General features: G+C 39.0%; 1 protein-coding gene across 1 annotated transcript in view; it reads left to right on the top strand.

Annotated features, from left to right (window-relative positions):
- esrrb (estrogen-related receptor beta) overlaps positions 1-16,071 on the top strand; it is an 82,129-nt gene that overhangs the window by 15,783 nt on the left and 50,275 nt on the right. Inside the window, exon 2 of the mRNA XM_084394042.1 lies at positions 9,228-9,649. Within this exon, the coding sequence (XP_084250168.1) occupies positions 9,241-9,649 (409 nt within the window). The 5' untranslated portion in view covers positions 9,228-9,240. The remainder of the gene's footprint in view (positions 1-9,227; positions 9,650-16,071) is intronic.

The following is a 16,071-nucleotide window of genomic DNA, read 5'->3' as shown; positions in this document are numbered from 1 at the left end:
ATAGGCGTATTGCAGTAACCTTGTGCCGCATATCGAGTGAAACGCTTCTGGAACAAGAACAGATGTGGGCGGGGCTTGATTGTGTCTGTGGGGCATTGATTGATTGGCTGGTTGTGGTTTGCTATTGGCTGATCTCATGTGAGTGACAGGTTATAGCCCCGCCCTCGTCATCAGAGAAGAGAAGAGATGCTGCAAGAGGAACTTATTCTGACTCAAGATTATTAACACAATAATGATGTGCACTGATAAATCATTTAGAATAAATCCTACAATATTCCATAAAATCATAAAAATGGTCCATTTTGATTTCATGGTGTCTTTCCCGCTCTAGGTAACACCTGCGTGACATCATTAACCAACGTGGTTGAACGACACATTTGCGACAGTATGGTTTCGGGAAAGCTAGTTGATTTCTTCAACGATGCGTCGTACTGTGATAGTGAAGCACGAGTTACGTCGGTGTACGGGACACACACTCCTGAGAGATTATTGTTGAGCAGATCTCTCTCTCTCAGGTGTGTAACAGCACTCTGTTAAACTCCGGCTCTTCTGCGAGATCTTCAGGCGAGCGCGAGTCCAGCGCTGTGGCCCGAGTGCAATTATATTACAGCGGATGAAATTCTGTTAGTATGAGCGACCCGCTGGAATCAGATGATCAGATTACACCCAAACTGAACATGATGCTCAGCATGAATTTAAATGGGTTGAGCGGGAACAAAAGCAGACGTGAGCGAGATCATCCCGAGGAATGAGCAGAAGCTGACGGATATCAACATCAGCGTTACAGTCGAATCATCAAATTCAATTATAGTTCTCACTGGTTCTAATTCAGAAACGAACCAGAATCGAGTGTTTTCTGGTCGAGGTTTTCTGCAGCGTTATGAACCCGCTCCACAACAGTTGGCTTTATTGGAGTTAAATGTGATGAGAGAGAAAGACTGAACCGCAAAAAATAATACGAAAGGCTATAAATCAATTATTGTGCACACAATAAACACGGCCTGAGTAGAGAGATTCACCAAAGAATGATTCCTTTAATGAATCAGTCAAAAACTCTCATGAATCAGAACTCGGTCTAATGACTCACTGAATCGTTGGAAATGAACTGAAATGAAAAAAAAAGGAAAAAAAAAAAGAAATAAAGAAGTATACCAACTTAAAGTAAGGTTTATTATATGTATTTGGATTAATTGGAGTTAAATATGCGGGCTTTGCATGATTTCATAATTTTCGTTGCAAAAAAGTCACATATATCTTCGCAGAAAGTTGAAAAATGTTGCGTTTACTTCACACAAGAGCAGCCATTTTCCCCCGTTGCCATGGGAACGTTATGAAGTGACGTAATTACGCGACGTGAACATTCATCAAACCGCAGTTTTTGCAAGTTTCCGCAATTTCATCGCATAAAATTGCATAAATATCCCGCATATTCCATCGCATTTTTAAAGAAAACGTGCCGCATAATCAAGGAGTTTTGCCCGCAACAATCACAAAAAAGCGTTGCGTTTTTCTAGAAGGACTGGCTATAAATCAGTTATTGCGGTTTCTCTGGTTACGCACAGTAAGTGAATCACCAAAGAATGATTCCTTTAATGAATCAGTCAAAAACTCTCATGAATCAGAACTCGGTATATTGACTCACTGAATCGTTGGAAATGAACTCTTAAAAACAAATGTAAAACGCAAAAAAAAAGAAAGTATAACAACTTGAAGTAAGGTTTATTATATGTGTTTGGTTTAGTTGGAGTTAAATGTGATGAGAGAGAAAGACTAAACCACACAAAATAACACGAATGCTATAAATCAGTTATTGCGGTTACTCTGGTTACGCACAGTAAGTGATTCACCAAAGAATGATTCCTTTAATGAATCAGTCAAAAACTCTCATGAATCAGAACTCGGTCTAATGACTCACTGAATCGTTGGAAATGGACTGAAATGAAAAAAAATGGGGGAAAAAAAAAGAAATAAAGAAGTATACCAACTTAAAGTAAGGTTTATTATATGTATTTGGATTAATTGGAGTTAAATATGCGGGCTTTGCATGATTTCATAATTTTCGTTGCAAAAAAGTCACATATATCTTAGCAGAAAGCTGAAAAATGTTGCGTTTACTTCACACAAGAGCAGCCATTTTCCCCTGTTGCCATGGGAACGTTATGAAGTGACGTAATTACACGACGTGAACATTCATCACACCGCAGTTTTTGCAAGTTTCCGCAATTTCATCGCATAAAATTGCATAAATATCCCGCATATTCCATCGCATTTTTAAAGAAAACGTGCCGCAGAATCAAGGAGTTTTGCCCGCAACAATCACAAAAGAACTTTGCGTTTTTCTGGAAGGACTGGCTATAAATCAGTTATTGCGGTTACTCTGGTTACGCACAGTAAGTGATTCACCAAAGAATGATTCCTTTAATGAATCAGTCAAAAACTCTCATGAATCAGAACTCGGTCTAATGACTCACTGAATCGTTGGAAATGAACTCTTAAAAACAAATGTAAAAAGCTAAAAATAAAAATTTAAAAAAATGAAGTATAACACTTTACAGTAAGGTTTTATTTTTTAACATCAACTAACAATGAAGGCGTTTGATGTTTTGGTTTATCGTTTATGGAATCTTTAAAGATTTGCAATTGGTACATGGATTTGAAAACTGAGCCAGAGTCGTTCATGTTTATGAACAGTCATATTTAGTGAGATATCAGACCAGGAGCGTATATGGCGGCTCTCTGCTGGAGAGATTCTGCTGAGCGCATGCTTTATATATGAACATAGAGCCATTCAGACATGTATGCAATTATGCTAAGTGTCCCCTTCACCGTGACCTTTGACCCGGGGTTAAGCTCCCCTTGAAGTTTCTGAATAAAGCCTAAATGGAATTGCCCTGTATGCCACTGTTTCTAATATATGGCTGTTAATAAATAAAATGAATGTGCAGAAAGGAGCGTGTGCGTTTATCTGCTTATGATTCAACTCTGAGAACGAACGAATGAAACACAGAAACTGAGTTTCTCCTGCAGGCCGTCCTTGTGAAGAGGAAAATCGTTCCTAAGCGATTAAACAAACAGATAATATAATGTCGGCTTCATCTCTACTCTCTGCAAGCGTTTGATTATTCATATCAGTGTTGTTCACGACTGTAAAACACAGTTTTTGACACAAATGTCAACTGGGAAAATATTGAGAAAATAATAACTTGAATATTTTCGGTAACGCTTCAGTTTAGGGTCCAGTTCTCACTATTAACTAGTTGCATAATTACTAGGATATTGGCTGTTTATTAGTATTTATATATGATCATATTCTACATCCCTTAATCACACAATACCTAAACTTAACATCTACCTTACTAACTATTAATAAGCAGTAATTAGGAGTTCATTGAGGCAAAAGTCATAGTTAATAATGAGTTGATAGTGAGAATTGGACCCTAAACTAAAATGTGACCTTTTTTTTTTTTTTTTTTTTTTGACCATTTATTATTATATTTTTATTATATTATAAATTATGGCAACACTTTACGATAAGGTTCCATTAGTTAACATGAGTTAATGCATTAACTACCAATGAGCATTACATTTGTTACAGTATTTATTAATCTCTGTTAACATTAGTTAATAAAACCCCAGCTGTGGTTCATGAAATAATATTAACAGATGCAACTTTTGGTTTTAATAATGTATCAGTAAATATTGAAATTAACTTTAAGATTAAGAAATGCTTTAGAAGTATTTTTCATTGATAGTTCATGTTAACTAATGTAGTCAACTAATGTTAACAAATGAAAGCTTACTGTAAAGTGTTCCCTAATATATATATATAGCTAGAAAAATGTCTCAATTCTTATATGCGTCAACTGTTGTATATATGTTGTTTACAACAATATATATATATATATATATTTAACAGTCAACGCATTTAAGAATTGAGAAATTTTTCTAGCTATAAATGTATATACAGTGATTACAATCACGAATCATTGTGATAATGTTTTGTTGTTTTAATGCAATGAATATTTCACTTTCTTTTTATAAACTAAAGTATGGTAGATAAACAGCCGGTGTTAGGAGATGTCTTCCTCCGCGAGTCTGAACTGAGTCCGCATGCTCTTCTTCATTCGTACACACTTCAACTGCAGCGTTTTTACTGGCCGTGACACTTAGTTTGGGGTTCCTCTGTAATATCCATCAGACGCAGCCGTCACACACTCTCTGACAGAGGCCTGTTTTCCACAAGGTCAGTGTTTTAACAAGGAGCTATTTTGTATTATTTATTTCAGCCGTTAACCTTTCTGTGATGTTCCAGAGGTGGAATATACCGCTGAATATACATGACACGAGAGACGGTGAAACGCTGCGATGAGATTTCATTTGACACGCTGACCCCGTCTCCACGGCCACGGGAAACCAGCGCGAGAAAATAAGGGTGACCTTCGACCCCTGACCTTGAACCCTGCGTCACCCTCGCATTTACAATTAAATCAGTCAGAGGAGCGGCTGTCTGCCGACTCGGGTTCGTATCTGCAGTTTATTATTTACTTATGCTTCTTTAAATGGAGGACTAAAAGCATTGAGAGCATTTGTGTTACCTTAAATAAACTAAACTTTATCTGAAATAAAATAAAATATATAAAAATACTTATTTTATTCCAGCTGTCTACATTTAAACTTAAAGCTTATTTAACTTAAACTAAAACTAAAAGAAAAATTATAAAAAACTATAGACATATTAAAAATGACACAAAAAAAAGTACAAAAATTAAAATGTAAAAGTAAAAATAATCCAAATATTTATAAAAACTTATAATAGTATCTCAATGATGCTAAAAGTAATAAATACTGATTATTTCACCTACATATAAGAATCTTTCATATGGAGTTAATGCATGTTAAACAAAGGTAAAGCTAAATAAAACATTTATTATGAATTTATAAAAAAAAAAAGAAGTGATTATAAGATTGAAGATTTTTAAATACTTTAACAAAGAAACAAAAAATAAAAGTAAAAAAATATATATTTCTATTTTATATTTATAGTACATTTACATATTATATTATATTTTAAAATAAAAATAAAAAATAAAAATATTAATGATATAGTATAAAACAGCGCTGGTGGTCAGTATAATGGTTGATTTGTATGGGATGAAGGGAAGCTTCGGTTTATTAATGCTGGTGTGACCCCTGAAACAGATGTGTGTGACCCCGTCGTGACCCCTGAAACTGATGTGTGTGACCCCGTCGTGACCCCTGAAACAGATGTGTGTGACCCCGTCGTGACCTCTGAAACAGCTGTGTGTGACCCCGTCGTGACCCCTGAAACAGCTGTGTGTGAACCCGTCGTGACCCCTGATACAGATGTGTGACCCCGTCGTGACCCCTGAAACAGCTGTGTGTGAACCCGTCGTGACCCCTGATACAGATGTGTGTGACCCCGTCGTGTGACCCCCGTTGTGTGACCCCGTCATGACCCCTGAAACAGATGTGTGTGACCCCGTCGTTACCCCTGATACAGATGTGTGACCCCGTCGTGACCCCTGAAACAGATGTGTGTGACCCCGTCGTGACCCCTGAAACAGATGTGTGTGACCCCTGTCATGTGACCCCGTCATGACCCCTGAAACAGATGTGTGTGACCCCGTCGTGACCCCTGAAACAGCTGTGTGTGAACCCGTCATGACCCCTGAAACAGATGTGTGTGACCCCGTCGTTACCCCTGATACAGATGTGTGACCCCGTCGTGACCCCTGAAACAGATGTGTGTGACCCCTGTCATGTGACCCCGTCATGACCCCTGAAACAGATGTGTGTGACCCCGTCGTGACCCCTGAAACAGCTGTGTGTGAACCCGTCGTGACCCCTGATACAGATGTGTGTGACCCCCATCGTGTGACCCCCGTTGTGACCCCTGAAACAGATGTGTGTGACCCCCGTCGTGTGACCCCGTCATGACCCCTGAAACAACTGTGTGTGACCCCGTCTTGTGACCCCGTCGTGACCCCTGAAACAGCTGTGTGTGACCCCGTCGTGAACTCTGACCCGTCATGACCCCTGAAACAGCTGTGTGTGACCCCGTCGTGAACCCTGGCCCGTCGTGAACCCTGAAACAGCTGTGTGTGACCCCGTTGTGACCCCTGTCACGTTCAGTGCTGAAGTAAACTGAAGTAAACCAGGCTCTGTGTGTGTGTGTGTGTTTGACCAGTGCTGCCTGTGCACTGTCTGTAAGGGGCTGTTTACACCTGGCCACTTCATGCGTTTTCTCAGATGGGATAGCTATCCGATCATGAAGAGACCAGGTGTAAATGCCCTCCGAAACGCATTCGAGACGGATTTGAATCCGATCGCTCAAACCACTTCAGGAGGAGGTCTGGGACGAAACTGGACACGTGTAAATGCATCTGGTTGTTGAAACCACATATGTAAATTGTACTCCTCCCAAAAATGCTAAAAAATAAACGTGTGAGAGCGTGTGATAGGCTATATGTAATGTTATAGCCAGATATGACGACGCTACTGGAACACGCGCGTCACCGCAGATGAGAAGCTGAGCATCTATTCATCAAGCCAACGTGCAACCTATCACAAATCAAAGTGAAAGTAAGACGCTTAACACACAATCATCATCATTAAAAGTAAAGAAACGAAATGATCTTACCAGGGCTGTTGCTGCTCTCTCTTATTGCGGTCTTTGATTTAGAAATTTTAGATGATCATCAAAAAAATGCAGCTCATATCTGTTGCTTTCGGTGACGTGCCCTCCATTAAATCTGCATATTGCGCGGGAACTGAAGATCGGATTTAAATCCGTTTCGCAAAAACACATTTATGTGACCAGGTGTAGATGGAATCGTTTTGATAAATCCGATAGCTATCCGATCTGAGAAAACACATGAAGTGGCCAGGTGTAAACAGCCCCTAAGAGTCGAGAGGTTTTCTGTGGCTGCAGAACACTTTACTTGAAGCCTTTATATTTAATGTATGATAGTATTTGAATGCATTTTAATGAATAATTGTAACCACAGTTATAATACATTATAATTATATTATAATAATCGTTACTCCTTTAGAAATACTGCATTTAAATACATGACAAACAACAGATTCCAGATGCAACGAGGAATCTGTTCATTTTAACTTTGGTTACAACTATTTATGAAAAGATATAATGCATTACAATGCAGATTATGAAAATATCTATATCTACATAAAGGCTTCAAGTGTTGCCGAACTTGCTTCTGATTGTTGTGGCTTTAAATAATAGGTTTTTCTGCAACTGTTCTCTGATATTGTTGTGCCGTTTGTCCCAGGATTGGACTGATTTAATTTGATTTGCTACAATAATCCTAACATCTAAAAAACATGGAGAGAAATATTAGTATTTGTCTTGATATGAGATGCCTGTGGTCATATTATTCACTGAACGACAGCAGCAGTTTGACCGCTCTCCATTCATCATCTTCATCAGCTGAACACTTTATTTTTTCCTCAAATTAAAATTTTATGCAGATTTTTTTTATTTTTTTTAACCAGGACCATATTCAGAATTAATATTCTTAATTCTGAATTCAGCAGACAGAACAGCTGTATCAGGTTATATTTTATTCAGTGTCTTTGTAATCCGCATTTTGTTTTTCATACAGTACTTTGTGCTGCGAGACTTGTACGGTGGCTCTGAATTGTCAAAAAACCTCTCAAAATACTGGTTGTGGATGCGAAGAACGCAGAAAATCGAACCCGATCCGAATTTTTTTATTACGGATGAAAGTTTCGTAGACAGTGTGCAAGCGTGATTGACATAACGTGAGGTCGATTTTTTTTTTTTTACGTGCGAAAATTTCGGATGCGAATTTCGGACTCCGTGTGCAATGGCCTTTATATTATCGGGCTGATAACGTAAAAAATTTACATAAATCGGTTGATACCGATATGGTGGCCGATATATAGTGCATCCCTATTAAAGGCCATTCACACAATGAATAATAACGGTAAAGATGAAAATGACAGTATTAGCATCCACAATATCGTTCTGTTTTTTATAAGTGCATTCAAGTTTTGTCGTCTGCCACTTTAAATGCATGAGCTCTCTAATTTCTGACTCTGATTGGCTGTCAGTGTTTTCATCGTTCATCAGCTGAAAAAAAAAAAAAAAAATTCTGAAAGAGATTCGCTCCTCTATTGTTATAGTTGTGGTGTGAACTTCACTATTCTCACAGAATTAGAGAGTGCCCGGACAGTCAAGTCACCTTTATTTTACACATGGACTCCACACGTACCAGATGTGGGCCGACACTATATTGCTGTCTGGGATCATTATAGTGCCAAAATAATCCCATTTAACCATCATCGTTCCCGGGTCCGGTTCCCGTACAACGACGTAACTCGCTGCTTAATTACCATAGTATGATACATCGTTGAAGAAATCAACTAGCTAGTCACGACTGTTTCCCAAATCATAATAGTCGCAAATGTGTCGTTCAACCACGTTGGTTAATGATGTTATTACATGGTGGAGTCATAACTTCTTTTAATGAATCTCGTTTTGATATGAATTACAGACACGGCATCTGAGGACTATTTCTAATTTTTCTCAGTTATTTTGCTTTATTTCCAGATTCAATCATAGACTCGTTCTTACACACTAGATCACGTTCACACATGCGCACTCTTCAGAAACTACGCTTTAAATCTCTTGACAAACTAAAAGTCGTAAATGACATTTGTATGTATTCTAAATAAAAGATATAGATTATACTGAATGTCAGCTTGCTTATTTTGCTCAAGATCAGGATTTATTGAGTCCACATGTCATGCAAACTAGAAACTCTTCTTCTAACCACAGGTCGAGATCTGTCGTTCAAACACACAACTCTGCGATGCTGTTTGCGAATGTTCGTTAGAACGATGGTTTCGGTAAACACAGACTCGTTAAACTGCTGATAACGACAGAACTTGTGACCATAGTTGGCTAACGATGCTTTCGGGAAACACACTCCAGCCCTATTCTTATGAATGCACCCAGACAGCGACATAGTGTTGGTACACGTGGATTCACACGGCTCTGGGCCGACACTATGTTGCTATCTGGGCGCTCTATGAATTGGATTTTGTCGTGTCACTGCTGACGGCTTGTTTACTGAAACTGATCTGGCATCACACTTGTGTTTTTGCTCGCTGGCCGTCCCCCTCTCACGTGTGTGTGTGTGTGTGTGTGTGTCCTCCAGGCTGCTGACCAGGATGGCCGCTGAGGAGCGGCACATGACGTCCAGCTGTGGCTCCTACATTAAGACTGAGCCCTCTAGTCCGTCGTCTCTGGTGGACACGGCGAGCCACCCCAGTCCCGGCGCGCACTCGGACGCTAGCGGCGGCTACGCCAGCGCCATCAACAGCCACTCCAACGGCCTGGACTCTCCGCCCATGTTCACGGCGGGCGGGCCGCTGGGCGCGGGGGGGAGCGCCTGCCGAAAGCGCTACGAGGACTGTTCCAGCTCGCTGCTCGACGACCCCGCCTCCATCAAGTGCGAGTACATGCTCAACTCCATCCCTAAACGCCTGTGCCTGGTGTGCGGAGACATCGCGTCCGGGTATCACTACGGCGTGGCCTCCTGCGAAGCCTGCAAGGCCTTCTTCAAGAGAACAATACAAGGTAGGCCATCATATGCGCTCTTTGCTGTGTGTAAATTCACCTTTCGCAGGGAGTTTGATTGACAGGCGATCTGACCAATCATAATCTGCTGAATCTGCCATTTTTGTCAATTTATGGCATTTTTTCTCGCAATTCTGACTTTATAACACGCAATTGTGAGTTTATATCACGCAATTGTGTTTATATCTTACAATTGCGACTTTATATCTCGCAATTCTGACTTTATAACACGCAATTTCAACTTTACATCACGCAATTCTGAGTTTATAACTCAGGGCTCTGTCTTAATTCCGACAAAGCAGTCAGGAGAGTTAGTAGATGAACGTCGGTGGATTTGAACTGTGTACTGACGTCTCTCCACGTTTGAAACAACATTCCTTCTGGTGTTCATTCATGTTTATTTGATTCTATAAATTAACTAGAAGGAAGAGATGATCGGTTCACGAGGAGCTTTAACTGAGGCAGCGATCTGTTACGACACATTAAAGAGCCACAAAACGGTATTTATCATTTAAATGTCTTTAAAAAATGACCAAATTTGAAAGTTGAGACTTTGTTTCATATCAATAGTAAGCTGGTCTGTCCTGTCTGTGGGCACGTTGTCAGTCTCTCTGCTCCGCGATGTATTTTTCACTGCGTGGGAACATGATGTGGCAACAGTAACTGAAACGATGAGAAGCGATGAACCATGGATGGCCAGTTGTCAATAAAAAGACGATGCTGTTATTGACGTATCATCATGACATGGTCGTGGTAATGTATGGTGTGGCGCCAGCGGTGACGTTCTAGTAATCAATCCATTTGATCGCCTATACGAGGTTTACTGTTACAGAGACATATGATCAGATGACCACACTGACCAGAGCGGATGAAATAGCCGTCTCTCCTCACTACAGCACAGTAGGAGTGGACAAACCAAAGCCTGTAAAATAAGTCTCTGATGTCCCCAGAGTGTGTGTGTGAAGTTTGAGCTCAAAATACCCCACAGATATTTTTATACAGCATGTTAAAATTGTCACCTTTTGAGAGTGAGCAAAAACACACCGTTTTTGTGTCTGTCCCTTTAAATGCAAATGAGCTGCTGCTCCCGGCACAGGGGGCGGAGCTTCAACAGCTGCACTCACACAGACCTGCACTGAAAATTTCAAAAACTTTGGATTTGGACCTATTATACAGAAAGAGACCAATTTGACTGACATGTAAAGCACTGTAAAGGCCCGTTCACAGCAAGAACTATAGCTATAGAGATAACTATATTGATAACTTTATTAGTATCTACACCAGTGGACGATATCGATCTGTTTATTCAGTGCATGCGCTGCAGTTTTGTCGTCTGTTGCTTTAAATGCTCGAGCTCTTTAAAGCAGGATGGATTCTGATTGGCTGCCGATGCTGTCGGGAAAAAATGTTTTTTAGAGCTATATCTTTATAGTTATTGAAGTTACTGAAACAGTAACTAAAATTAAAATGGAAAATATAAAAGTAAAAACTAATTCAAACTATTTATAAAAACTATAATAGTATCTCAATGCTAAAGTAACACTCTGCCAAAATGGATGGATGGAAGTTTTACTTGCTACTAAAACATCATTTTAGCTGCTTTGAAGAGGGAAAACTGAACAGACGTGTTTCACTGAAAGGACAGACGAGTTGTTCCTGAGGATGAATGTGTGTGTTCTGTGTCGGTGTGTGTGAGTCTGTGCAGAGCTGTGACTGTAATGCAGAGGTTTCTGTCGTGAGTCGAGATGTTCAGGGTCACAGAGTCAGAGTGAACTGATATACACAAGAGGAGTGTGTGTGTGTGTATGTCAGAGAGAGAGAGAGAGAGAGAGAGAGAGTGTGTGTGTGTATGTCAGAGAGATACAGTGAGAGAGATGCTGAACAACAGCAGTCACACTGCTCTGATATCATAAACCTTTTGTATTTTATTGCTATTAATTGCATAAAAACTCACATTTCCCAATGCTCACATTAAAACGAATGTAATGTAAATGTGGCTGACACACATGCAAGTATTTGAAGTTTAACCTCACGATCTCCTCAGTCCTTCTGTCTCTGAGTGAGAGTTTAGACTCTTTTATCAAGTAAAAGTCTTTCAGTATAATTGTACAAACGTCCTCCTTCAGCTGGAGCTTCACGAGTCTTTCTGTGTCAAATCTGCCCTGATTTATCAAGGAAACGCAAGAATAACTTTGATATTGTTAGTAATATTTCAGCTGGACTGAAGCAGCTTCGCTTTACTTGATTATCATACATCAGTTATTATCATAATCATGAGTATCAAATATGATCATCAGGCTTTTAAAGAAGGTTTATTTGTTCATCTCTCAATCATCATTGTATTGCATTGCATTATATGGTTTAAAACTACAGAGATTTGATCATAAAACTAAGCATTTAAATATCAGCTTACTAAGATATTATTGGCAGATATTGATATTTATATGCATTTTATGTAAGTATCTGCTATACTGTTATAAAGATCTCAATGATCACAAGCATCAGAATTTCATCTTTTTGTCCATTAATATCAGCATCTGCAGCAAATTGCATATTTTTCTTCACTTTGGGCCTGTGAATAAAACTGAGCTGTTTTTCCTCCATATTCTCACTTTATCAGCCATAAAAGCCTGATGCATCAAATATGATACGCAACAAAACTTGCAAACTTTTCTTTTAGACTTTGTCTAAAGGTTCAATAAACTGTTCCATAACTTCACACACATGTTTAAAGTATCGTGATAGTCTCCTCTGATTCACAAAAACACGAGAGCGCTCCATAAATCCCCAAACCCTCACGCCGTCAGGTGTTTAAACACTCGCGTTCAGGACCGCTTGTATCGGCTTTAAACAGTCTATGTACCTTTTGTGAAGCAAACAATCACGACTCGTCCAAAAACGCTGCTATTTGCGCTCACTGTTGACGAAACACGCGCGGCGGACCTCAAGTCACATATTTAGAGTCGGGCTTAAAAAACACAGCGTTTGTGACAAGACACTCGAACGAACGAGCAGAACTAAGAGGGGGAGAGTTACACGGAAAGAAAGAAAGAAAGAAAGCGTCTTTGTATTGTCAGATGGCGATTCCCCCCCTCTATCGCTGCGCTGTTCCTCTTGGAGCGCTGCCTGTAATGGAGCTAATCTAGAGCCGTTTGTCCGAGCCACAGGAGTTTTGTCAATAACAATCAGCGTTCAGCAGGAGTAATTAAGGCCGAGGCTTTTCATTATGCCGGGGGGAGGGGCTTGTCTCCGGGGACGACCGGCGCAATTAGAAACGCAGGCACGCGTCGCCGGGTAATTTCAGGAAGGAGGGGAAGAAACAGAGGACTTTCTTTAGATTGAAGAGGGACTGGTTTTTGTCTCGTGCAAGAGCCGGACGACTAATGGCATAATAAGCAGACGAAAGGCTCGGGAAGAACGAGGGAGGATTTTAGGCAGGGCAGGTCGAGACGACGAGAGGAGGAAGAATAGGGCAGACGTTGAGCTTTTGACAGAAGAAGACGAGTAAAGATGGCATGAGAGATGTGGATTAGATGTGATTAAGTAAGTAAATAACAGGGTTGAGGGTTTCCATGATCCAACAGACATTCGGTCTGAACGGGACAGATATATAACAGGGAAAGTTCAGAAAAACTTTACACTAAACCAGCTAACGAAGATATAATCCAAGAGCGTTTTTCTAACTGAATGTTGTCGGATCCTTCAATGTACAGTTCATGTTGTTTTTTAAATGTCTTGGTTAAACAGACGTTTAGGGAACGTTCCGTTTCATCATTATCGGAATGTTACATTTGAATGTTCTCTGAATGTTTTAAAACAAGTAGTAACATTTAAAAAAACATTTTAAAAAAAACTAAAATGTTTTTTTTTGTTTTTTTTGCTAACGTTTATTAAAGCCAAAATAACTTTGAACAAACGTTCTATTAACGTTACTGGAAGAACGTTTGATCATAACTTTGAGAGATCCTTCTGAGAACGTTCCCTGTTAGCTGGTAAGGTTTCTATAAGTTAACATTAGTTAAAGTCCTCCTGTAGTCAATATTTTTTCCCTTAAAACTCATCTTTGATCAGCAAAATTACATATTGAAACGTTTTTTTTCTTGAAAATGTCTTAAAATATCTTGACTGTAACTCGACACCCTTGCCTCATTTAGTCTGCGCGGTTCTATGAATATGCAAATGAGCCCCGCCTCCACTCACTCACTCAGCTCAGAGATCCACTGGTTGACGATCACACGTTGATCTGATTGGTTACAAGGTAGTTTGTGACGTCAGAAACACCAGCGATTTCAAAGCGTGTGTTTGAGACTGTCTTTGGTTCACTGCAGTTTTAAGGAGGAAATACTCAGCAATGGTGTCGACTTATGAATTTACACATGCTTTGTCTTAAAGCATATTAAAGGGGTGGTATAATGCCCTTTTCACATTCCCCAGAGTGTGTGTGTGTGAAGTTTTAGTTCAAAATACCCCACAGATATTTTTATATAGCATGTTAAAATTGTCCCTTCTGAATGTTTAGTTGATGAATTTGTGAAGCTTATATGTAGTTATCTTCTAGTCATTGATTAGCATATTCTGTCATCATAATCTATAAATCGTGTTCAGGGGGCGGGGTTTATGTAAATTTTAGGGTTTGTGATGTCACTAACCCGGGAGGAATGTGGTGTAGTCTCTACCAGCCGTTTGTTGTAGTCCTTAAAAATCAATTTCTTTAAAAATAAAATATCTCCCTTTGCTTTGAACTTTGCAGATGTTGTTTATGCTCAAACAGCAACATTACACACTAACTAAAGTTAGAAAAGTCAAATCATAATCAACCACCCCTTTAAACAACATTAAAAACTGGATTTTCACCACAGGGGGACTTTAACTTAATAAATTAATATTAACTAACAATAAAACACTTCTGAAGGATTGATTAATCTCAGTTAATGTTCATTTATTTATTAATAAAATCAAAAGTTGTGTCTGTTAACACTTACCATAAATTCCGTATGCTATAAGGTAAAGATGGAAATAAAGTACTGAAAAGTATCTCAAACATACTAATACTAGAGTTGATAGAAACGGTGAAATCATGAAGTTCCTTATGATTCTCATCTCTAAACAAACATAAAAAGGTGAACTGAATCAGTTGTAGTCCGTATAGTGATACAACAAGGATGAAAAATGTAACAAGTCCTTCATTTCTTTGAAAGCAGCCAAGTGTTTATCATCCTGTGAACTTTAGTGCTATTTTACATAGTTGAATAGTTGTTTGCATGCACATTCTTAACCCGGTTATGCAGACAGCGCATGTGGTCGTGTAAACGAGTTAACCTGTTTCCCTCTCTCAGAGTAAAGTCATAAGCAGCTTAAGCAGAAACCGATAAATGTTTCGCATTACCTTGATTTCACCTGCTATATCAGCAAAGCGTCTTTACTGCGGATTCAAGCTGTGGAGCAAATCTTGAGAACGCAATTTACTTGTGTTTCAAGTGTAAACCCTTCAGTGACTTACAAATGTTTGCAAATCACATTTATATAGAATATGGAATTCTTGGAATATCTAGGTTCATTCATAATAAATGAGATTAATACTCTCATGAAAGTTTAATTCCGGTTCTGGACAGAAAGATGGTTTGTAGACTGTTTCTGAAGTGGTGAAAATGTTTTACATTTTACAGTTTAGAAGCTGGAATCAGTGTCTATCTGAAGATAAAAAGGCACATGCATACAGAGACTAACGAGAGCAGGGTGGTTAGTAGGGGTGGTTAATCTGTCTGATTTCCCGATTCGATTCGATTATGATTATTGAAGTCCCGATTCGATTACAGTCGATTTTCGATTATTAACGATTCTCGATTAGCGATTATTGATTTTCCAGTTCACAACAGTAAACGAAAATTTTAACAAAGTGATTGCAGTATTAAAAAAAGTCAGCTGCTGAATTACTTAACTCTTTTACTGAGTAACAACTCAAAGCACTTTCTGTGTCGTGTAGTTATAACTTCAGAATTATTTGTATGTAGCTTATGTTCTGTAGAACACAGAAATGAATACATCACATTGTGTTGTGACTCATCAAGTTGAACTAAACAATAACAAATAAATGAAAGGCTTATTTCCTTTAGGAAGTAGATCAGAACCAACATACTGTAGAAACTGGACAATTTTCTTCTAGAAAGACAAGGTGTTCAGCTAAAGATATTAAATAGCAGTCCCAAACTAGCTTTTGTTAATACAATGTTGGTATGAGCCACCACAGTATTTTACAAATATAAAAAATAACACAAAGTGAAAATAAAGTGGCATTTTGGGGTTAATATTGAAACGACAGTTACCATGGTGAATACACAATACTAACAAGAACTGTTAATGAAACATGGAAACTGCTCCTGGTGAATAGAATGAAAATCATCCCTGCATGCAAATCCTTCTCA

Source organism: Rutilus rutilus (assembly GCF_951802725.1).
Source record: "Rutilus rutilus genome assembly, chromosome: 21".
NCBI lineage: Eukaryota > Metazoa > Chordata > Actinopteri > Cypriniformes > Leuciscidae > Rutilus > Rutilus rutilus.
The sequence above is the reverse complement of the archived record's forward strand: the minus strand, read 5'-3'. Positions and strand labels throughout refer to the sequence as shown.